This window comes from Leguminivora glycinivorella, chromosome 23, assembly GCF_023078275.1.
Source record: "Leguminivora glycinivorella isolate SPB_JAAS2020 chromosome 23, LegGlyc_1.1, whole genome shotgun sequence".
NCBI lineage: Eukaryota > Metazoa > Arthropoda > Insecta > Lepidoptera > Tortricidae > Leguminivora > Leguminivora glycinivorella.
Window position 1 is genome coordinate 5,842,867 of NC_062993.1, and position 25,938 is coordinate 5,868,804.

Genomic DNA, 25,938 nt, shown 5'->3' on the forward strand with positions numbered 1-25,938 from the left:
TTGACTCGGTCCAGAGACCCGCTGTACGAATTGTCGACGATCCCAAACTCACAGGCGGTATTGAACCCTTAAGTCTAAGGAGAAACTTCACCTCCTTATGTATGTTCTGTCGCCTGTACAATGGGTTGTGTTCTGAGGAACTGTTTGACATGACATTACATGACATGATGCCAATGTCCACTTTTCATCATCATACCGCTCGCCATCGACAGGGAGATTTTTCCACTAACATTAAGTAATTTTCCTTACTTATTCTATTTATCTCCTTTACAGATCGGTCTACTCCGAGACGGCCAGCTACTAGCAGAAGAATCCCCAGAAGAGCTGATGCGCAAGTTAGACTGCAATAACCTGGAGGAAGCGTTCCTGCAGCTCGCCATGAGGCATCACGAGCTGTCGCCTAGGAGATCTAGTAAGTATCAATCCTTCTTTTTTTATGTTAATGTTTCTTGTTTGTTCATTTTAGATTTTACAGCTCTTAGCATATGTATGTGTCAATCAAATGTACTTGAACCACAAATTGCTAAAGAATCAATTTCCTCGGTCGTATATTATATAGGGTTCAGCTTACATCTCCATTGCTGCAGGACAAAAATACTTATACATGCCAAAAATGTTTATATTCTAGACATACTAATCAATTACATTGCAGGGATCAATGGTAATCTCTCTATTCTATAAACAAATGAGACTAAGAATTTCTCTCTTTCTAGCTTGTTCCATGTTTTTCTAGCACCTAATACAAAAAATACAGCAACAAGTACCACAGATGTCATATAGACGTGAGCTGTACATTGTACCAAAAATTTTACTATTTCCTTTATACAAGTTTAGTCTTATTCCTTCTATAAACGTTTGTCAGATGCAATATTTGATTTCTTAATAATACTTCATTTTCTTTATTTTCAGCTTTAACGTCATCTCCTGACGTGATCCCGGATAGCGTGGTGAACGCTGTGGAGAGCCGGGGGCAGTTCGATTCCCGGGAGGACTTTAGTGTAGTCACCAGCAGCACTGATGTAAGTTCACTTATTTCATCATCTTTGTTTTCAGCATGCTGAAGCCCCATCGTATTCAAGCTACTGTCACTTTTGTTCTGTATCTTGAACTCTTTTCCACTTTTTTTCATCTTCAATTTCTCATGTCCATTCTGCAAATGCCTACAAATTTGCTTCATTAAGCTCTAATAAGAACATTTTTATATTAAAGGAAAAAATGGAAAAATTTACGCTTCCGGCGGGACTTGAACCCGCACCATTTTTGCAATCCGTGCAATGCTCTTACCAATTGCCAAGATTACCAAGATTTGCGAAGTCCGGCGTGGCTTCCGTAGCTCAATTGGTAAGAGCATTGCACGGATTGCAAAAATGGTGCGGGTTCAAGTCCCGCCGGAAGCGTAAATTTTTCCATTTTTTCCTTTAATATAAAAATGTTTAGAATCGTTAGCAGACGTTTCTGCTTAATAAAAAAATAATTTACTCTAATAAGAACTCAAAATAAAGTGCTCATATTTCCTCTCTTAATATATTCGAATATAAAACGAATGTTACGCGTATAATATTTTTCTACCAGTAGTCGAAAATTGCAAGAGGCGATGATCCTTAACGGTACAAAATTGAGAAGTAGAAACCCAAATATAATATATAATTTTGAGACTTTTACCTCAAAATTTACTAAACTCTTATTACTGAAATTCCAGGTATTAACCAAAAAAGAGAAAGCCAAAGACTGTAGTGGTAAGTCACGAGGGCGGTACAAGGCCGTCTTCATCAAGAGCCTCCAGCAGTTCTCCAGGCATCCTGGGTGAGATATATTATATTTTCTTGACCAATTAGTCTTTCAAAACGAATAATCTTCATAATAAAACATGTTACTTAATGCATGCATCTTTTTAAAGCGGAAACAATATTCTATGTCAATTATCTTTTTCTTTATAACAGTAACGCGTTTGCTAAATTTTTTTGAATATGAACTCCAAATATATATAAAAAAAAATTACATGTTTTCAGCGGGCTGATATTCTCGGTTCTATTCCCTATTATCCAAGTAGCGGCGTTCTTCTCGGCTGTGGGACACGATCCGCGTGACCTGCACGTCGCTGTTGTCAACGACGAAGCGCGGTTGTCACCATGTAAGTCTTTTGTTTATAGACAATCGAAGAAACATGGCTGGTCCTAGAATAGTACCCTGAGCAACACCTTACTTTATTTACTTAATAAAATATATTGAGACATGCACTTATAGATGACTATCTAACCTACTCGTAAACTACTAATTTTAAATAAGGATTCAGGAATATCAAATGATCATTGCTAATATATTTTTATAGAATTGCTATAGTTGACTTAATCGAAAGCTTTGCCGAAATTGGTCAGTCAGTTTTTTTAATGAAATTTATTCAATGTGTTTCAAGATGTTAAAATTATATGTTGTATGTTTTCAGATGGTCTCAGTATTTGTCAAAATAGCAGCCTACAGCCAATCGTAAGATACGACAATGACACTTGCTCGCTAAATATGTTAAGTTGTTGGTTGATTGAAGAAATGGCCAAACAAAAAGTTTATGAGGTAATCATTATTTTTTTACTTATACTTTTACAATACATTGTGATTGCAATGCTACAAATTGGTAACTATCAAAGCAAACCATGCACATAATTTATAAATTTTATATAACATTTATGTATAAAGTTTAACATACGTGTGCTAACTAGCCTTCTATGACAAAAAGTATATCGATGACAAACACTGAAAAAAATGGTAAATAAAAAAACCTAACAAATTGAAGCTTTATCACCTCTCAAAATTGAAATAACGTTTCAGATACCATTCAACACAGTAGAAGATGCCAAAGCAGAGGTGACAAACGGGAAGCTATACGGGGCAGTATATATCCCGCAGAACTTCAGTGAGGCTCTAGGAGAAAGGTTTCGTGAAGGTGATGTGCCTGATGATATTGTCGATTCTAGCACAGTCGGCATATGGCTTGATATGACCAGTAAGTATTATTCAAATATCGAAGAATTTTTTTTATCATTTATATTTACTTTCATTTAAAAAGAGAAAGATTATATTTCGGAAATGAAAATCCTGAGTTTTCTGTGAAATATTTGTAAACATCATCAAGGACTTTTAAAAATGTAGCTTTAATTAATCTAAACTAACAAATGTTGTTATTTATTTGGATATGGATTCTGAAAAAACCCTCAACTAAAAAGAAACCGGACTTGTTATATAGACTACGTGCTAAGACTACTAAGTATTAATTAAGTAATCAAAGTTAAATGACGCCATACTATAAATAATGATCCCCTGTAATGTTTATAATTATTATACTAAAGATAGAGATATTAATGGTAATATGTCCATTAATGAATCAATAGAACTTTATGTACTTAACTAGATTATGACAATACAATTATGGTGCTGAAACCTAACAAAGACTTGTATGGAAATATACTAGCAATTGGAAGATAATGTATGAATATGGATGCAATGGATTCTAAGTAAAAATATAACTGAGGAATTGGAACACATTACTTTGGCAAGCGACATAAATAAAGAAAACCTTCCAGAACTGATTATGCTCATTCTTAAATTCCCAGATCACCAAATCTCAAATTTCTTGAAACTTAAGTTCCACAAAGCGTACGAGGGTTTCACGAAAAGGGCGATGAATGCTTGCGGCAGACCAGAGCGACTAGTGCAGGTTCGTATCCAGACAACACCAAATTGTATGTATGTATTTGTATATAACCTCACAACTCATGAACAGTCACCAATCACACACTTGCGATTGGCAGATTTTTTTTATCATGAAGAATGCAGTTTCATCCAGCAATTTCAAAATTCATGTATGCATATAATTATATATTGTTTATATTTATTTATGTAAAGTTTCAGCAAGCACCCTGTATCGTATCACATGTACCTATACTTCACTAAGGTAACGAAATTAGATTACAATCAAATGTTTTAATTTCAGCCATACTTATTTACTTTTTGCACATATTATCTGTTACGGCATGATGATGGTCTTTTGTGTTACACATAAGAGACATTTATTCATGTACCCTCAATACAGTTACGTAACATTAACATACTAACATAGAAATAAGTCAGGTACCAAAACGATTAGTCTCAAATAAACTCCTTCAGGCCGATATACTTCTTAAATCCTTCACACTTTCTCTACTTATAATTTTATTAACTGCTTTGATCGTTCCTTGGTCTTTTTCTTCCAATAAGTCAATATTGTATGTCAACGTTACAAACAACTTAGGCATTTTATTTATTACGTTGTCATTACTATTCTCATTTATGTACTTACATACACATGTTAGAATGACAATTTGGAGTTTTCTATCTCCGATTATGTTTGTGTTTTGCTCTAAGAAGCAGTTTGTAAGACATTTGTTTATCAGATTCCAGTACACTTCAACGAGCCTATCTATGGGAAGATGAACGGGCAGTTCGTGGCGTACATGGCACCGGGCGTTATGATCACGTGAGTATAGTAAATTGTGTCAAAATTCATAAAATTACTTAATACAGTCACAAATGACAACCACTAAATACGGCAGCAAATCATTGAGGTGGATGCCGACTGGGGAAAGATTGCTCTATCTGCTTACATGTAGAGCAACCTGATGGTCAGATCAGAGTAGATGATCAGGATCAGAGTAGGATCATCCCTGCTTGCAAGAATTAACAGAAGCAATTAAAAGCTTAAGGAAACGATCCATAAATCAAAAATTTCATTAATATAAGTAGGTACAGTTAGCTCTTTGACACGAAAGGCATTCTTGCGAATTTGTGGAAGCTCTTTTAATTTTAGAAAGATTTTCGACAGCTGATATTTTTCCCTTTACTTTTCTTGGATCTCCTATTCTTGAGCCAAAATCCAAAAAGTATAGTAAAAGATATCAACACGAATAAAAACGCCGTTTTCCAGAATAATTTTCTTCCTGGCGGCAGTAGTAACTTCAACCCTGATGATCGGAGACCGTTTAGAAGGAGTGTGGGAGCGGAGCGCAGTCGCGGGAGTTCGGCCAAAGGAGATGCTTCATGTGCACATCGGGATACAGGCTACCGTTATTTTAGTACAGGTAAGTGTAATGTGAATATGTAGATAAATACACACAGGGTTTTTCACAGTATTTGAATATATGAGAAGATCTTAGCAGGGCTTTGTAAGAAATTTAAGGCCTCTGGGGCCCATTTCTTAAAACTGAAAGTTACAAGTTACAAGCGGAAGTCTCTTTCTAACCTGTCATATTAGACATTGATAACCACTTGTAAATTGTAACTTGTAGCTTCGAGAAGTGGGCCCCTGGTCTTTGCCTGATCTATGTCTCGTTTAAACAAGGATGATTAATGATCATTGCTGAAGGATCCCGACACTAAGTTTAAAAATGACTATTATTATGATTTTTTTCTTGGATTGCTCTTTGGTGGAGACAGGTGCCAAAGTCGTTAAATTTAATATAAAATGCCGAGGTTCGTTATCGTTCTAAATCCAGATCTTCCGACAGCACTCCTAAAATTATAATGTATTCGGGTCAAAAAGATTTAAGGTGTACTCGGGTAATTCCGAACGTCGAAAACCGTCGGCAAATTCCGAAAAGGGACCCTTTACTATGGAATCACGGGTGATTATCATTTGAATTTAAGAAATTTTCCGACGGTTTTCGACGTTCGGAATTAAAAAACGTTATGTAAAACTAATATTATTGCAATTCAGTTACTTACAAAAGTATTATGTTGGTGTTATAAAACGTCACTTCTGTGGACAATATTATAAAAGTTAACGACTCTGGTACATTCGTATCCCGTTTTTCCTATTTGAGTGTCAAGAACTAAAAAAATGTTTCCCGTCATTAGAATGTCGTCTAAAATTAGCACTAGATTTTCTTAACTTTTGTAATTTCGACAGGAGAGATATAACCAATTACCCATACATTAAAATCATAATGTATTTTCTTCCAGACCATTGAGATGATGCTGCTCGGCTACGTAGGCTACGGACTACCCACTAAGGGTTCCTTACTCGCCTGTGGCTTCCTCCTGTTCCTACAAGGCCTAAGTGGGATGTGCTACGGTTTCCTGCTCTCTGTCTGCTGTTCAAGTTATACGATGTCTTTCTTCATCGCCACTGGGAGTTTCTACCCCATGATCCTGTTGTGCGGTAAGTTCAAACCTTAGCGATGATGCTACTAGGTTACTCAGGATATAGACTAGTTGTGCAATTCCCGTTAAGTTTGTACATTTGGGTCACGTCTCCGATTTGGATAAAAATTGGTAGGCTGATAGAGTTCATGATGCTGAGCAAGGTTTCCCAAAATGTCCTATGTAGTTTGTATGAAACCTTCCTTTTTTGTTACCAGGTTTCTATACATTTTCGGTAACAAAAAAGGAAAGTTTCATACAATCAACCTAGGACATTTTGGGAAACCTAGTGGAAAATGCTCAGCATCATGGACTCTATCAGCCTACCAATTTTTATCCAAATCGGAGACGTGATCCAAATGTACAAACTAAACGGGAATTGCTGAGTTACCAGAGGTTCTCTCCTGCCTTGTGGTTTCCTACTCTTCCACCAAGACCTCAACGGAATGTACCTACGGGTTTCTCCTTCCTCCCCCCTGTTTGCTGATCAAACTACACCATCATCGCCATTGGGAGTTTCTATCCTATGATATTATTGCGTGGTAAGTATTTGATGCCTTCTTTGCTCCAACACTGGACTCTGGACTACGTGCAAGAACTTCTCTATTCCCTTATAACTATCTACTATTTCTCCAAGGTCTCAGCAGACTATTGATACCGATATCTACAGACTACACATTGGATACCGAAATAAGTTGCCTAAGTAGTCAGAATGTGTCTTTTCAGGGAGCAAGTATCTCATGATCGAACATTTAGGTAGTCGATTTACATATCACAATTTCAATGACTTGAGGAAATTCTCCAGGACATAATGACCTTGACAAAGTGTCCATATTTTATATTTAATCCACTTTATTCATGACTATTTTCCTTTCAGGTATCGTCTGGCCATTGGAAGGCATGGAAAAGTACCTCCAATATATCGCCCTGTGCCTTCCCTTCACCATACCCTCGAAGTCCCTCCGAGACATCATGGAAAAGGGCGCCACCATCTTAGATACATCTGTATACAGCGGGTTTCTCATTACCGTGGCGTGGATCGTCATTACCCTGGGTCTATGTTTCTTAAGACTCAAGTACAGAAAGACGTAACTTTACTAGTGTTGTGTTAATCATATTTAATAATACCATAGTTGCTTGAATGTTATAAATACCATGGGAAAATGCGCCAGAAACTTGGGTGAATCGGTAAATCCTGGTTTTCATGATTATCATTGCCCTGGGCATTTTCTGCAGTTGATGCAATTTTTGCCGTCAAATTTGGAATTTATCAAAGTGTAGTTAAATATTTTGATGTGTAAAATTTGAATAATTTACTAAACAAGTGAAAGAAAAAGTGAATATAAAGTGAACATTACTTTGATATGATCATTTCCAGGTCAATAGTTAAAGTAAAGTTAAAGTAACTATTGACCTGGAAATGTCTTACCTGTAAAAAAAAACTCTACGTCGTAAAGTTGTCGCTCTAATATCTGAACACCACCTCTGTGTCCAAGTATTAGCGTGCATATTCGTTCAGATATTTATGACTGCATTGGCTTTATACAGTGTCAAAATCCACAGGTAGCCTCTAATTAAAAATAGTAATACTGGTATTAAGAGAGTTGAAGTGACAATTTAAAAACTCATTTGTTGTGTCTAAAACTATAAAAAAAATGGTTATTCCAAACTGTGTAATCCATATTAATATGAATGTAATTAGAAGTAAATAATATTGCTCAATAAGTTTATAAGACATATATACCTCTAAGTTGTGTATTAAAATAGCAATACAGATATAGGCTGTTGAATGTTGATCCAATTATTCCAATTTATCAAGCAAATGAATTTAAACCAGCAAAGATACAATAAAAAAAATGTACTTTGTCTCATGTTTATTTTTAATGTTACAAAAACATATCACAATCTCTTATAAAATATATATTTTATAGTTCTTTAACCCAAATGTCAAGAATCCCGTTTGCAAATGTACTAACAACAAAAGAAGTCGAATTTTCTTCGAATATAAAATCAAATGTTACTTATGTAAGTATATTAGTGATATAAATATTTGTCACAGAAAGGTTTCCTGACTAAAAATGGGTTTTATAGAATTTTATATTCAAAAAATACACAGGTGTAACAATACTTATGACAGTTATGACCCATTCAATGTTATAGTTATACACTGTATCATACATTTCATATATGTAACAGCAGAAATTTTAAGGCGAGTTTTTGTTACACCTTGTACCTATATTTTATTTTTTTGTAGTTAAGGGTAGTTTTTGAGCTTAAGCTCATCGGGTAGCTTGTATATAGCTTTTATGAAATAAGTTTTATACGGATTTTATTTGTATGAATTTGAATTATATTTTTAAACAAATTGTTATTCTAAAAGTGTTGTACTGGCAGTATATTACTGCCGGTGACAAAATATATCTATGTTGGTAGATATTTTATAATAATAAAGTTTTTTTTTTATGACAAATAGCTAGGTGACCAGTATGTCGGCGTTTATCTAATTAATTATTACTATTAAACGGACTGGGGATATATATAATTATTATAAAATATAAATCATGATTGAGGTCGTGTGGTGACAGGTTAAGAATCTCACCACCCCCTCTCCTCCCGTGGGTGTCGCAGAAGTCGACTGAGGTATAAGTATTCAATTGTTGTGGGCGATGGGCTGGCAACCTGTCAATGCAATGTCACAATTTTGTTTTCTTTAGCTAGAAGCTCAAGGGTCACAGTCACAACCCTTTGAACGCCAGAAACTTTGTTATATATGTCGCCTGGCATTCAGAGGGTTAATATTTTAAGGATGATGGAAATAAATATATCTAGGTGTGGTAAAATCACAGCAATATTTTTGATGAATCCCCTAATTTTATTGTAAAGTAAACGTGTAGGTACTTAGTAATTAGAATGCTTAGTATAGATAACGTTGTTATTAAAATGTATATGTCGACGATCGATCGTAATATCAGACAGATTGTAATATTTTGAAGTACAGAAATACTTTTTCTGAATATCAAAAGGTAATCGTTTTTTGAAACAAATTTTGAAGGTAGTTAAACAAATTAAACAATTAAACCTATATATGGGTGACACGGGTTCAAAGGGCAAGACACGACAGAAAAAGGAGACCCGTATAGCGGGGCTTCGTCGTTTCACGATATGCCTAGGAATTTCACTGTCTGTCTGTTACGATCGGGTGCCGACGTATAAAAAGTTGACATATTGCCGTAATTATAGCATTTCGTGATACAAATGTGATTTGTGAGGGTATTTATGAATAAAAATATTCAACCAGTTTTTCCTTATTTATTTTACCCTAGTAACACATAATTATGTAGAGTAATACAACCTAGTACCTAATGTATACCGTGCCGTGCGCAAAGGCCAACATTAAAAAAAACGTTTAAAATAATTTTATTGTCCAGAAACCTAAGCCTAGTTCAAATTTACGGTCGCAATAATACACAGAATATAAGCCATAGTCATTTCCCTTTTACGAGTACTCGTCGTTTTACAAAATTAAATTAAATTCATGTCCGATGTTACAAGTTTCGTTTCGCATCCTGTATTTTCTGAATGCACGGGTGTTTTAATTATCAAATTCTTAACCACTTACACCTATTCTTATTCAAATAAGAAATCACCTCTAAGAATACAAAGCATAAACACAAAGGCTTAACCATAACCTTAGTGCATTTGTATTCTCTTCACCCACCTGTACAGGGAGAACAATACAGGGTGACTAAGAAGTTTCGACTCTCCAAATACATAATATGAATAACATCTATAAACAGAGCCATCTATACTTCCTTTCACGAAATTCCACGTTCAGAGCCTTGCGTTTCCACCAAATGCCTACTTGAGTCTTCATACGTGAATCCACTTCCGATACATCTCAATAGATGGCGCCACCAAACGGACCGTTCAATAGCCTCTGATGTAAATAAACTCACTACGCGCCATCGCGTACGGTACAAACTTATCAACCGCATCCTTTATGTCCTATTACTAAGCAATAAAGTCTGTTTTTACAACTTGGATGGTAAAGTTAATGAGTAGGTACGCCACTCAAATGTTTACGTACGCTCTTTACCAAAGCATTGTAGGAACGTTTTTCGCGCCGTCAACACGCGTTCGTAGTTTGGCGGCTTTTCTCGTAAATACTGAGTTCTGTGACTATACCTGACTTGAACATAAGCTATAAACTTTGTGTAGGTACTTATTGAACGTGATTGAGTGAAGTGACTTGAAAATTTGGTTTTGGAACATAATAAACTAATTATTTGACAGTTTTGCACAGATTTTGTTTTGATTTTGTTGTGTGGAGTTTTTGAAGAGTGCAAGTAGAGCTTTTACTGGATTTGTAGAATCATCAAACATCGAAACTTTCAACCTGCAACAGGTAAGTCCAATGTGTATTAGACTAGATTTATTTTAGTCCTTGCGTGTATTTCACTGTTTTTTTTTTTCGTTCCTGACGTAAATTATTAGGTAAGTATTTCTTGAATAGTTTTTTGTAACAATGGAAATACTTATAACGTTAAGTGCATATAAAACAATTGTTTCCTTTCAAAATATTTGAAACTAATTCATTTTATGTTTAAGTAAGTACCTTTACATACACCGTGATTTCTTTATTTCCGTTTAATTCAACAGGACGTTTGGCTAATTAAATCAACAAAAGCTAACTGGTATAGGTATTGCTTTTTTAATACATTTTTTTTTTCATTTTTATACTAAATAAATGAGTTAATAGTGAGCGTGAGAGACATTAAGAATGAATACCACAACATAAGAGTTAGTGTCAAGTATCTGACAGCACACGTCAAAACATATTAACATTAAGAAGTAATTGTTGAGTTATTCATACACTTGTTCACTCATGAGTTTCTTAGGGCTACTTGCACCACCCGCTTAACTCAAGGTTAGTGGGCTGTCAACTGTCAAATTTCATATAAAATGGTGGGTCTTAACCCGTCACCACACAGGCAGATTGTTATTATTTTTATTTATTTATTTATTTAAACTTTATTGCACAAATTATCAATAAAAAGTACAAATGGCGGACTTAACGCCTTAAGGCATTCTCTACCAGTCAACCATTGGGCAAAACAGAGATAGTTAGTTTGGTGCACAATATTATAGAGCCAGTATGAGATTGTAATGATTAAATACAAGTCGATACCTACTATTATAAAATAAACATACACAAATACAATGAATAAACCTACATATATATTAGTATAATACAAATATATAAATAAAATACACATACATAAATAAATAAATGTACCTAGTGCGAGACATCAAGTAGACTTTAATTTCGAATGTTTGCAAATAAGTGCTTACGCAACTCGCTTTTTTTATTTTTATTTGTTTGATATTCTGCTTTTTAAAGACTCTAGAGCCAATCAAAAATTTCCATAAACGGCCTTTTTCATTAATTTTTATTAAGCAGAAACGTCTGTCCATTCACGGTGGTGCAAGTGACCCTGAGTTATTAATTGTGGTGTGTAAACTTACTAACTTATTATTTGGTGAAGGAAAACATCGTGAAGAACCCGGACTAATTCCAATAAGGCCTACTTACCCTTCGGGTTTGTATTGACATGGAAAAAATGTTTAAAAGTAATCACAGTCTATATTTCAAACAAAATTAATTTAACAATTGTGTCCCATAGTTGGGACAGCGGCATCACACTTTCACCTCATCTGTGACATTATCTGGGTAAAGGGACCTTATTATCGATGGCGCTTACGCCCCGAGGCGTCATATTTGTACACGAACATCGCTCATAACGCCGTAGATAATGTCACATTTATCCTCCAACTTTGTCACTTACTGGAAGGAAAACACAAGTATACATTTCGACAAATATTTTATGTTATTTGATGGATCATTTTGGGTCACGTCACTGTCACGGTAGAGGAGGAGTTGTTTTTCAATATTTCTAATAGCTACCCGAGTATTTTACGATTCCATTAGAGAAGATTAGAAAATAAAAATAGGTACTTATGTATTTTTCAGAAATATATGTTTTGCACACACTAGGATTGTCAGTTTATCAGCAGTAGGTATACGTAAAAAACCTGAAAATTACAAAAAAACGTTTTTTTCGCTCAAAGCCATCAAATAGCAAGGACTCTTCGTTAAAAATAATTTTATATTAAGTAATATTTTCTTGTAAGCACTATGGAAACACTGTTTACCGCTTTCATTTTTTTATAGGATTTTCTATACTAACCAATTTTTCTTAGATTTGCATTGGTCTGAGACATCTTTTTATGCCCTATTTTTCTAAGCCAATTGTTAGGAATTTGATAATTTTTAGACCCCGTGGCTCCATTAAATACAATTCATTGGAATTAATAATTTTATCAAAATTTATCGCAACTTAACTGTTTATAATTAATTAAATAATCAAGTTGCGAGTATATGATATATTTTTAAACTAACAAACATTACTACTTCAAGTTTTAACAAATAGGAAGTGACAAAATCGTGTCAATAACATTTTAATTGCACGCCAAAAGTTTCTAAGTCAAGGGTAGAGACACAGACAACGTATTGTTTGTCTGGCCTCGGCGATAAGGTATCAATATTTATTGACAGTGCGAGACACATCTGTCACGATTAAGGAGAAAATATAAGAACTCTCAGTGGCCTATTTAACCACAGGGACATTGACACTTGACACTGACAATTTCGGTGCTTATTTCTTGGTAGATTAGTGCATAACATTACTACCCAGCGTTAATATTTCTTGATACAGTAGACTAAAATTCTAAGCTTATAGTCCATACTTCCATAATCCATATCCATATATTATTATTAATATTATAAATGGGAAAGTGTGTGTGTCTGTTTGTTAGTCCGTCTTTCACGGCAAAACGGAGCAACGAATTGACGTGATTTTTTAGGTGGAGACAATTGAAGGGATGGAGAGTGACATAGGCAATTTTTGTCTCTTTTTAACACGAGCGAAGCCGCGGGAAAAAGTTAGTTTCATACAAATTAGAGCAAACAAAAGCGATCTTATCCTGTAACAGCAGGTTATAGTCAAATAAAACTGGCCATAAAGACAGCACTGGGTGCCAATGTTCCATATAAAGTCCAATTAATGGGTTCTTTACCCTAGGACGTACATACATAGTACATACTCGTACTTATGTTCCGTGGCTTAGTAATAATTTAGTACGTGGTAGCATATACTAAATGTATATCGTCGCTTAGCACCCATAGTACAAGTAGTACAACCTTTGCTTAGTTTGGGGCTAAGTTGATCTGTGTAAGGTGTCCATAATATTTATATTTTTATATTTTATACTAAATTATGAATATAATTTTGAAAACTGAAAATTAATTAATCTGGCATCACTGTATCTTTCCGCTGTATGTTTTTTTTAAATTAATTACTAACAGTTTGTTGGCGAATGAAAAAACAACCGGACTTATAAACTAGTACTTATTACTAACTTACCTAACTTAATTGATATACCTAGGCACCATGATAATGGGTCACCTTGGACGAATATTCCTTACAATCTATCTTCTTACGTATCAAAAACGTTCTACCTAGCAAAAAAAGCGTATCCATTGAGGCTAAGGCTATTTAAATACAACGTAGGTGGCAAAGCATACTTTCTATTCAAAAACGTGATGGCAGGGTACGATGCCACTTTTTTGAGAATTACCCTTATATTCTTATATTTTATACTAAATTATTAATATAATTTTGAAAACTGAAAATTAAATAATCTGGCATCACTGTATCTATCCGCTGTATGTTTTTCTTAATTTATTGCTAACAGTTTGTTGGCGAATAAGGCCCTGTATCCATCGAGGCTAAAACTACATATTTATTTAAATACAACGTCGGTGGCAAATCAAAAGCGTTAGCGCAAAATGAGAAATGGGCCCCTGGGGCCAAAATGAAAGTTACAAGTTACAAGCGGAAGTCTCTTTCCAACTTGTCATATTAGACATTGACTAGCACTTGTAAATTGTAACTTGTAGCTACGAGAAATGGGCCCCTGGGGCCAAAACTGAAAGTTACAAGTTACAAGCGGAAGTATCTTTCCAACTTGTCATATTAGACACTGACTAGCACTTGTAAATTGTAACTTGTAGCTACGAGAAATGGGCCCCTGGGGCCAAAACTGAAAGTCACAAGTTACAAGCGGAAGTATCTTTCCAACTTGTCATATTAGACATTGACTAGCACTTGTAAATTGTAACTTGTAGCTACGAGAAATGGGCCCCTGGGGCCAAAACTGAAAGTTACAAGTTACAAGCGGAAGTATCTTTCCAACTTGTCATATTAGACACTGACTAGCACTTGTAAATTGTAACTTGTAGCTACGAGAAATGGGCCCCTGGGGCCAAAACTGAAAGTTACAAGTTACAAGCAGAAGTCTCTTTCCAACTTGTCATATTAGACATTGACTACCACTTGTAAATTGTAACTTGTAGCTACGAGAAATGGGCCCCTGGGGCCAAAACTGAAAGTTACAAGTTACAAGCAGAAGTCTCTTTCCAACTTGTCATATTAGACATTGACTACCACTTGTAAATTGTAACTTGTAGCTACGAGAAATGGGCCCCTGGGGCCAAAACTGAAAGTTACAAGTTACAAGCAGAAGTCTCTTTCCAACTTGTCATATTAGACATTGACTAGCACTTGTAAATTGTAACTTGTAGCTTCGAGAAATGGGCCCCTGGTCAATTTTTTAAAGTCTACGAGAAAACGCAATCGTAGCGTCAGCATGAGGAAATATCTAAGTAAACATAGTTAACTTATGTACTATTTATTACTAGGTACTTAGATATGCTTCCCGGAACAACCTGTAACTCTTCAAGTAAATAACTTACCATTATAAAGTTGAACAATTTATAAAATTGCAAGCATTATGTTGTCAAAGTAAACCATCATCGTTGCCTTGAGCAGGCCTTGCGAACCAGTTTGCCGTCTGGTGAGACGGCACCAATAAGGTGTTATTGGGTCGTACTTACGGCGGCTATAGTGAAATGGTCAACAAACATAATTATATTGCCTAATAATATATTTATTGTAAATTTTCATTTTCCTAAACTTATTTCCTGGGACTGAAAAATGTTAGCGTATACAGTAGATTCAGAGTTTTGATAGGAACTTGATTTACTTTTGGGGCTCTATAAATCTAACCTGTAATTACTTTCGTAAATTGTTTTAGAGGCTTGACCTTTCTTCTTAGTTTCACGTTTTTATGAATGGGTATCATGTGGTATCATGAAAGTCAGGAACATTTTGAATAGTTTTAATGTGCTATAATAGCAAAACGCATTATTTTAACTTTTGGCAGGTATAGGTAACAGCGTTAAATTGCATAATTTTTATTCTACATAAAACATTTTGGTTTCGTACCTATTTATTTCACTTAGAAAGACGAGCTATCACATGTTTGAATTTTAAGATAAAACAAAAGATGGTTCCATTATTTTAATGTAATAAGATGGATGACAATTTCAACAACGAAAGTGCGGCCATCATACCTTGAATATCACATTAAATAATAAATATACAAGGGGCCCATGAGGAAAGGGAAATAATTAAACCACGCATTCCTGGGGCCAAAAAAAAATGTAGTAAAGTTGAGGAAATTTTGCCAAAAAAATTTTTTTTTGTTTTTTTTTATATTTTGGCATAATCAATGCCGTTGAAAAAGCCTATTATACTGTAACAAGAAGATTTTTTTTCATTTGGTAATAACTCTGAAATTAGGCGAAATTCAGAAAAGTTTATATGGCATTTTAGTCTTAAAATGGGATCAGGGATACGCTATTAAAATTATGCCCTTTCCTAAAGAAACTAGATATATATACTTAGGTAAGTAATTGTTTTCCTTCGTAGGTTATACAAAGAAAAGTGTGTTTGTATTTCATTATTTCATGTGGATTTTAATCGAGCTACGGCAAACGGAGTAGAGGTTTAGTATGTAAATATTATCGTTCATTTTGTTTGCCTTATGTAGAAGTAGAAAGTAGAATTTATTACATTTTTATTAGTAATAATACAGGTTAGTAAATAATTTGACTCCTTATAGTTATTAATTTGATTTATGTAAATTGGTAAATAAAAAATTCAGTCACTCAATCATAATTTCCAACTGTTTTATTTCAATCTTTTTTATTTATTTCTTAAGTTTTATGTGAATTAAACTGTTTTATTTCAATCTTTTTTATTTATTTCTTAAGTTTTATGTGAATTAAACTGTTTTATTTCAATCTTTTTTATTTATTTCTTAAGTTTTATGTGAATTAAACTGTTTTATTTCAATCTTTTTTATTTATTTCTTAAGTTTTATGTGAATTAAACTCTTTATTCATAAAAAAAACGAATGTTAGAGTAATTGAAGCCTGACCAGAAACATGACTATTGTCAGGAGGCCGCTGTCATTCTGATGTATGGGGTGACAGCTTAGTATAGTATGAATAAAATGGTTCTAATGAAATTCCGCAATATGGCGCGTTAATAGTGTTAATACCAAGAAATTATTTGCACAAATTAGTCATACAAGTTCGAGAAATGCAAATTGCATTAAATTTATTGGTTACACATATGATACAATGAAAATTAGAGCTGTTATGATCATGACAACAATAAGCTACTTTAACAATTGAACCGTAAAATTGGCTTATATTTTTCTTATATATTTTATTATATTGTATTAATCACCCACTTGACATTTGTATACTATGACGAAGCCTGCGCTGTGGATTTATTTTGTATGTAACTTCATATGTGATTAATTACCTAAATAAGTTTGGATTAATTATTGTCTATTTAATAAATTTATTTTTTATAGTCCCCAATCCGCATTGGGCTCGCTTGGAGACAATAGCCGGAGCCCTCTCAAGCATGAGAGAAGGCTTGTGCCGAGCAATGGGACGTATGTTCCGTAAATTATTTATTGATTTATATTATAGTTTTAGTAATTGGTAAGGCTTGTAGTTATCAAACTCGTGATAAGAGTAAGGCTAGAGTGCGTTCTGCCTTGACATTGGCAGAATCAAGGAGTCATAAAGATTGATCGATTACAATAGGTAAGACCGTGGCCACATTTAGAGAGTGTGATAGTCATGTATGATTATGAACGCGTACTTATTTACATGATATAAGATAACGGACCCAATCATGGACAGTTTAAGAAAAATTTTCGCCTCTTTTTGATATTTCACTCATAAATGTAAAAATTCTACCGCTAAGCGTGTTAAATCTTGAATGTCCAATCCTTCTTTTACATTTCAAGCGTATTGCAGTATGGATACTCCTATTGGTTTCTTCATAGTTAACAAATCAAAAAAAGGTGTTTTTTCTCCAATTATGGACGGCAGTTCTCCAGTAATGGATCCCCCATTATGGACAGTGAAATAAGTTTAAAATTTTACTTTTAAAACCAACTGATACTCAATGAGTCAATATTATATACCATAAATGCAATTAGTTTGAATTATTTTAACATAGGATTGTTTCTTGTAAATTTTGGTTCTGTAAATTGTTCCTTGTCCATCATAGGAGGTAGGCAGTTTTTCGGTTCCAGTAATGGACAGTCGCAAAATAACGCCATTTATTTATATATTTGGAGCAACAAACTAGTATGTTTTAGACCTTATCTCATGCCTAATGCAGTAAGTAAAACGCATTCAAGTTTACTCCGAGTATTATTTTTTTACATGAACTCAACTCTCTTAGCAACATTACTAAGAATTCGTCTTGACATTTTTTTTAGTAAACTGATGAATTTTATCTTGTCACCAAATCCTTCAGAAATAACCGAATTAATTGAAACTTCAAAATGAAACAGCTCTACAACTCTAGTTTATGGTACATAGCCGTCAGTTTTTAGAAACTAATTTTAGATACTTATTTTTAAGGATTTGTGTTTTTTTGTCCATAATGGCATCACCGTCCATTATGGGGTATTTCACCTTATAATCGTCGTTCATTCTGTAATGAACCATAGTTGTGACAGATTTGCACCGGCGAGGCTGTCAATATCATTGCCAACTTATCTTAGACTCTACGAGTAGTTACAATTTTATTGTATGCAATTTTTAATCTAGCTGTAAGCATGCCAATGTACCTGACGTGTACAATTTTATTTTATCAATAAAGGATTGTATTGTATTGTTAAATAAATAATAAAATATGCATGTTTCTATTTTCCTCGCAAATGTGTATAAAATTGTCATAATTATATTCATTGTTCTTTCGAATGTTTCATCTTCATCTTCTTCTGTCACTGACTGCTAAATTGTCCTTCTACCGTTTAAATATGTTTAAGTTTGTCTCACTCGTATATAGTTTAAATGCGTATACCCTTAGCTTAAGTTAATTACTCCCTTATATGGTATTAGCTAAATTGTTACCCAATAGTTCGCTGATGTTTGCTATTGTAGTTTTACTTACTAGATAGTGCTAAAATATGTATTGTTTCCGCTGAATTGTAAAACATGCTGAGTACACTTGTTTTGGATCTCGTGCTAGTTTTAAGCCACGTAGCATAAGATTTAATTGTAATCAAGATTTTGTACTAAATCTGTTTGGTGTACCTAATAAAGTAAAATAAAAAAATAAAATGCTCATGTTATGTTAAGGACCAACTGATTAGTGAGGGCATAATGTATAACAGACGGGCATTGTAAATAATTCCTAGCTATAGGTATAAACACTTCGGCTTTCTCGTTGCTATCGTCTCGTTTACAAAGACCAACATATCCCTTGTATCACAATGCACTAGTATGTTATTCTTTGATTATACTATGACGTATACAGCCTGCGTCTAACCCAATTGTAATGATAATACCTATTAACTAATGACTAAGTCATTAATGACTATATCATTAGTGGCTGGTGGTCACGTAGGCGGCACGCTGTCAATGTCATTAATGTGGTCCCACTTAAAAGCCAACTTAGCCCTTAGCCCAAAGTAGGTACAACGCCATCTCTTAAGAAATCGGGTTACTAATTTATACTAACTAGTCGGGTTATGTGCACGTATGTTGGGTTTTCGGTGGTAATTTTGGATTGCATGAACCGATATTAATATTTTTTACTTAAAAGGAAATACGTTCAAGGTAACACTTCAAGTTTATGTTAGAAATGAGAAAAATTAAAAACAAAAATAATATTTCTTGCTTATAAAAATAACGCTGGATTTAGGATGATGATTATAAACAGGTTATTGTCATTTAACTGTCAATTTGTCGTTGATTTTAGGTAACCCCTTAGAACAGCAAACGCGCATTTTACACGGAGAAAAAAGTCTCGTCCATGATACCTAAATAGTGTAATCTGAACGAGAAAATCTAGTAAATTCTGGGACAATTGTTCACATAGTATAAATAACTAAACTAGTCTGTTTAAATTGTGTCTGTTTAAACAGACTAGTTTAGTTATTTATACTATCTATGTTTCTAACTTTATTAGCCGATAAAGTTAGAAACATAGATATAAAGAAATGTACTAAAACCAAAGACATTACTACAACAATTAAAAAGTTAAAATGGCAATGGGCAGGTCACACAATAAGAGGGAAAGAAAAGTGGTCTAAAACGATAATGTACTGGTTCACTAGATACAAAAAGAGGAAACGTGGCAGGCCAAGAAGAAGATGGGAAGATGAGATAAAGCGTGCAGCAGGAAGTTCCTGGACTACAATAACAAAAGACAGAGACAAATGGAAGGAGTTAGGGGAGGCCTTTGCCTACAAAAGGCATACAGACAAAAACTAGTAAATATAATATATTATGAATGTCAACAACAAAATGAAATGTAACAAAACGTCTGAAATAAAGGCTATTTTATTTTATTATTTTATTTTAGTCTGTTTAAATGCGTTGAGCTTAGTGAACTAGTTATCTTGTAATTGCTACACATTAAAATAGCGTGTATTACTAGAATATTTAGTAATCATAACACGTGGACCGTACATATAAATAATATTTTCTTGCAGAGCTTAATAAATGAAATGTGAACTTGACAATATATTCTTGTAAAGGTAATATATACATTACGTATCATAAAATAATAATATTGTAAGGGTCACACAGTCAAATTGTGTGTATTACTAGATTATTCAGTATTTATAACAAATGGAGTGTCTAAATAAACAAAATAATGTAAACTCCACAAGAAATTCTTGTAAAGGTTATAAAACTTTAGTTAGGCCAATAATAGGTATCGTTAAGAATACAAGTCATCTGATATATATTACATTCTCTTCATTTATGTAAACTTCATTAAATGGTTGATAGAACAAGAAAGTTAGTTACAGCAACTGCATTTATGGTACTCTCTCATAAATATACGATTGGCTTAACGTGTTATATTTTTATCGGTACCTATGAATTTGTCTGTGCACTGTATAGACAACTAACATTTCTTGTAAATGTAAAAAAAGGTTTGTTGTCTATACAAGGTGGTTCAGTAGGATTAAAGGCTGAGCCACGCCAGATACGTGTACGTAGACGTGTGCGTAGCGTGCGCGCTGTAAAGTACGAATCTTCAAAAGAGATGATACACCGCTAGACACACACTGGTAACACGTCACACAAGCGGTGTAATCTCTAATGAGGATTCGTCATTTACACCGCGTACGCTACGCGCACGTCTACGTACACGTATCTGGCGTGGCTCAGCCTTTAATCCTACTGTACCACCTTGTATAGACCTTTTCTTACATTTACAAGAAATGTTAGTTGTCTATACAGTGCACAGACAAATTCATAGGTACCTACCGATAAAAATGCAGGTTGCTAGGACCAGTTCCAAGAGACAGAAGCCTAGAGTTGAAACTGGGATCCGGAAACCTGGGTCACCCAGCATATGGAATGGATGCTATGAGCGGTGAAAATTGGTGAATCTGAAAGTAAATAAAATAATTATATAATTTGTTAAAAAATATATTTCAACGATCCTTAGTGCAAGACTTTGTTCATATATTCGTCAGTGTTAACAGAACCGTCCTTTATTTCGTCCAAAATTTATATTTTGCAGAATTTTTCCACTTTTGTTCCACAGTATGGCATGGGTCACAGGAAACTTGCAACCATTGTAAATCATCTGAAAAAGACATTAAAATTTCTATGAATAAATTTTACAATAAGTAATATTCTACGTCCACTTCAGATATATATAAAGACTGTCCACGATAAAAAGTGGTCATATATAACATGGTAAATCTTTTGATACAATGAGAATTTATAAGCAGCATGTTTGTCAAATAATTTGTAGATATCAAACTACATTATAAAAATACAAACAAATTATAAACTTTAGGTGGCCTATGAATTTTAGCAGTATGTATCTCATGATAACAATATTTTTTTGTACAGTGTCTTCTTGCAGTCTTTAAGTACAACAGTTTTAATGACAAAAATATTTTTTTAATGTTTAATTATAATAGCCAAAATATACCCTATTACATACTGATTTTACGATAGTAATCATTTTTCTGATTGTAATCAGATTAAGAAAGTACTGAGATTTTCTAACTTTGCTGAATTCGACTTTTTGACACTCTTTGGCTCTCCATACAAAAACAACTGTCAGTGCTTGGAGTAGAAAGTCTTCCTGACTCCCAAAAGTCGAAATGAGTTTCAAAAAGTATTTTTTTGTTTGCTAAGATGTTATTCTCATGTGTGTAAAACAGCTTATAAAAATATAAGTATTTATAAAATTGTGTCAGGAAGCGTGTGAAGTTTGTTAAAAAACGCTGTACAAGAAATGAAATGCTTGATGGTATACATTCGGCGAAACCTCAGACACACTAAAGCATTATAAGGAATAGCTTTAATTATTATATAGTTTTATGTATATAGATTTATCAAAATATAATATTGCTTCAAAATGTGCATTCAGGAAGAAAGATTTATCATGTTATGTATGACCACTTTTTATCGTGGACAGTCCTTATTAGTTCAGTATTTAGATTTTGCCCACGTAATGTCGTATAAATTTGTATGCAATGTAAAATGAATACAACATTAAATGCCTTTTTACTCACCATTCTAATTATCTACTAAGTTCTACATGTACGGTACATGACTCACCTGCTTTTGCCAACTTTGCCATCTCCCATCCTTGCAAGAGTTTTTGCACCTCTTCATCCATTTCCTAAAATGAAAACTACCAAACGAATGGATAATACGTAGTGAGTACGTTTATCGATAAATAATATAACCTATTGCGATCCGCGTCCACGCGTGATCTCTCATGACATGTAAATGGCCGCCGACCACGCCGCGAGCGCTTTGACATTGCGTTTCGTTACACAAGCAAAACATTTATTTATGCGAACAATATTTTTGTTATAACAATTATTTTTCGGTGTATATTACGAGAATATCATTGTTATTTTTTTCAAGAGGCGCAAAGTAAAATCAACTATACTGCTATAGCATTCACTAAGATATACAATGGTACTTAAACATGGCGTTTCGTTACAAAAACGAAACACATATTTATATTAACTAAATACTTTTTCAACAGAACTATTTGTTCACCAGTATACATTACGAGAATATTATTGTCATTATTTACAAGAGCTGCAAAGTAATACCAACTTATAAAACAGTCATATCAACTATACTGCGATGGCATTCGCTACGATACAAATAATAGAGTTGACAGCGATGCGCACATATTTATACAAACTTAATATTTTTAAATATAACTCTTCGTTGAGTTTACATTACAAGAATATTCTTTTTATTTCTTTACGAGAACTACAAAGTAATGGTAACGTATAAAAAAGTTACAGGAAGTATACTGTGATAGTAACCGCTAAGATTAAGATTGTAAAGATAATTTTAATTTTTTTTGGCATTACAAGAAGCTTCTTGTTAATAGAATTATCGTAACCTTTATTCTATTAGTTGTAAATAAAACTAGAGTTCTCGTATATGTAATTCAAACAGAACTGTTTAGTGCATATTAATGTTTGCTTAGTTCTATTGAATTCAAAATATAGTAAACGAAATATAGTAAACGTAACAATACAGTTGTTTTTATTACGAGATTGTAGTATCAGTTACGATAAATCTATTTTACTAAACGTTCTGGTAGTATTGTTAAAATATTTTTTTTCCGTGTAGGGGTGTTTATGACTAGCGTTACAAATGTTAAATATATTGAGACTCGCGTAGACTAGACTGACGCGTCTGAAGGAATAGGAGCATTTCCAGAATTTGGAACCCTGATAATGCCCGTAGATGAAATATAAGGAAAAGTTAGGAGTGTATAAGCGCGTAACAACTAAATCCAGGGAAATGTAACGCAATAAATATTTAAAAATAATTACATGTTTAAAATACGCAAATAAGTATAACGGGTTAGCACTAATTGACGAGCACGTTATCTATTTGCGGATTAGCAAAGAAATGAAAAATATGAAATATTTATTTTTCACGTAGGCATATTACAAATGCGCATCGAACGTCAAATAAAGCTACGCCGGCTCTAACCCTACGCCTCAGCCTCGAGAAGATTTTCAGCCCCCCCCTCAATTGGAGGGGGGTGTCCAGCATGGGACCGGCAAGAACCTCGGCGGGCCACTTCTTTTCAAAACATTACATCTTATAATTAATTTGCATTAAATAACAAGATACAATTCAACATGAAAAAGTATTCATTAAAAATGTTTGTTGAAGGTTTTAGATTCGATAACAATCGGTTCCCTAACATAAGTATCCACTTTTCTATGCAATAAGTAGGGTTTAGTTATTCCGGTCACATTTAACGTCGCCTGCCAGATAGCCTGGAGAGAATAATTATGATGGGCAAAATTGAAGGCACGAGACCCAAATGCCTGCCTGAGCACCCCCTGAGCTTCCCCTACTAGATGGCGTGTCCAAATTACTGCACCCATGCGATTAAAACTGCACGTGGCCATTCGCTTGGCGAGGAACAGACGCCTATGGAGGGACCTAGTCTTCAACAGAATGACATGATGTCACGATCCTCAGCATTGAAAGAACAGCTAAAAATGTAGTAGGGCAATGTGGACACACTACATCAGTACATCACACACTGCAGTGTCCAAGTCTAACTATAGCCTTCATATCTCGTGTCGCAACACGTGAGCCACCGGAACTGCGTGCAGCTATTACGGTAGCGTTCCCACGAGTGTAGCGCAGTGTACAGATTTACCGATTTTTCTGAGTGACTATATAGTTTTGCTCATTTTGAATTGAATCTGTAAAGAATTCTGTCAATTGTCACTAATAGATACAAGGAAATAAAGATACTATGACAAGATAAGCGCTGGAGCAGAAACCCTTTGGGCTTAGCTCAGCTTAGTAGTCCATTTTCACTACTTACGTAAATTGTCATGATAGCATCGACACTGAACGTGTTAGGTAAATGAAGACAATATTCAAACACCAATCTAAAATTAACATGTAAGGACCAGATGCTCCTTTCTATAAAATTCTTTCAATTTCACAGTTGTGGTTTTCTGTAACTATAATAAAGCTATTAATGGATGACATAAGGGTCGAATGACATTCTCATTCGATCCCTATGTTATCCATTAATAGCTATATTTAATTTTCCCTTGGTTTGTCTGTTGTTGTTTATGCTCATTGACCATTGTACAGAGATTCAACGTATAGCAATCAGAGGCGCTCCCAAGTATTGTTCTTTTGTTCGGGGTTCAATCGAACGAATCATCACATCCTTCCTAATCAATTAGGAACGTTAGAGACGTTTATGCACGTCTTGGTTTTGAGGGTAAGCAAATGGAACAAATGATGAATGAATGACAAGATACATTAACTCGTGAGATTACAAAATCATTAAGAAAACACCGTCCAAGAGTCTGCCACCCCACCGGCCAAGCTCGGTGTAGGGTTCCGTGCTCCGTAGTGTCCCGTCCGTCAATAAGGGTCCCCACTTAAGAGCCACTTAGCCCTTAGCCCAAAGTACAGCGCCATCTCTCGGGTAATTAAGTTACTAATTTATACAAACTGGACGGGTATGTTGAGTTTTTGTTGGTGGTAATTTTGGATGGAAATAAATGGTAATGCCGCAAGTATATATTAGCAATGAGAAAAATAAAAAAGAAAAATAATATTTATTACTGATAAAAAATAACGGTTGGTTTACGATGATTGATTATTTTTTGCAAAATTAACATGTTATTGTCAGCTTTGGCAGTCAGGTGTCAAATTATCGTCATGTAACCTGTGACACTGTTTGCAAACAGCTCATGCATAAAAATGATCTATTTAGGCAAAGAAAATATAATATTAATCAAGGACGATACATACCGGGACCGACAAAGCCCATACAAAAAAGTGTACGCCTGTAATGTATGGGCCTTTTCGGGATAAAACTAGATGGCGCTGTTTCGCAGCATATAAAAATAATATTTTCTCAAAATTATTTCTTATAAGATCAAATGACATATTATTATAATTCTTTATTTTAATATCATGATATCACATCAATACAAATTTTGAAAAAAAGTTTAAGGTATCAGCACTATCAGCAGTGTAGAAGATAGTCTGATGGCGCTAAAAACTTGAGGTACGATTCTTAGTATGAAGATTGTCAATCCTATATAAATCATCCTTGATAGACCGAAGGCGAGTGCGGAAGTAATTTTTACTTCTTATACATATTTAATATAATTTTACAATATTATTGCGATTCATAATAGGTATTATACTTACTATAACCAAAGACATATATAACTCCGTATAGACAGATAAAGTCTAAGAAA

At 34.1% G+C, this 25,938-nt stretch overlaps 2 protein-coding genes and 1 non-coding gene across 4 annotated transcripts in view; all 3 read left to right on the forward strand.

Moving 5' to 3' along the window:
- Window positions 1–7,557, forward strand: part of LOC125238235 (ABC transporter G family member 23-like) — a 100,878-nt gene extending 93,321 nt beyond the window's left edge. For both annotated transcript variants that reach the window (XM_048145510.1, XM_048145509.1), the window contains 11 exons: window positions 274–412; window positions 910–1,019; window positions 1,700–1,803; window positions 2,010–2,131; window positions 2,444–2,568; window positions 2,824–2,998; window positions 3,606–3,709; window positions 4,425–4,507; window positions 4,955–5,108; window positions 5,989–6,187; window positions 7,046–7,557. In XM_048145510.1, coding sequence (XP_048001467.1) covers window positions 274–412; window positions 910–1,019; window positions 1,700–1,803; window positions 2,010–2,131; window positions 2,444–2,568; window positions 2,824–2,998; window positions 3,606–3,709; window positions 4,425–4,507; window positions 4,955–5,108; window positions 5,989–6,187; window positions 7,046–7,260 — 1,530 coding nt within the window. In that variant the 3' untranslated portion in view covers window positions 7,261–7,557. The remainder of the gene's footprint in view (window positions 1–273; window positions 413–909; window positions 1,020–1,699; window positions 1,804–2,009; window positions 2,132–2,443; window positions 2,569–2,823; window positions 2,999–3,605; window positions 3,710–4,424; window positions 4,508–4,954; window positions 5,109–5,988; window positions 6,188–7,045) is intronic.
- Trnas-gga lies at window positions 1,324–1,397 on the forward strand. The gene has a single exon. It is a non-coding gene; the product is annotated as a tRNA-Ser (tRNA).
- A 2,736-nt stretch (window positions 7,558–10,293) lies between the features above and the next one.
- LOC125238260 (protein phosphatase PP2A 55 kDa regulatory subunit) overlaps window positions 10,294–25,938 on the forward strand; it is an 80,620-nt gene continuing 64,975 nt past the window's right edge. The window contains exon 1 of the mRNA XM_048145536.1: window positions 10,294–10,573. The gene's annotated coding sequence lies outside the window, so the exon portion shown is untranslated. The remainder of the gene's footprint in view (window positions 10,574–25,938) is intronic.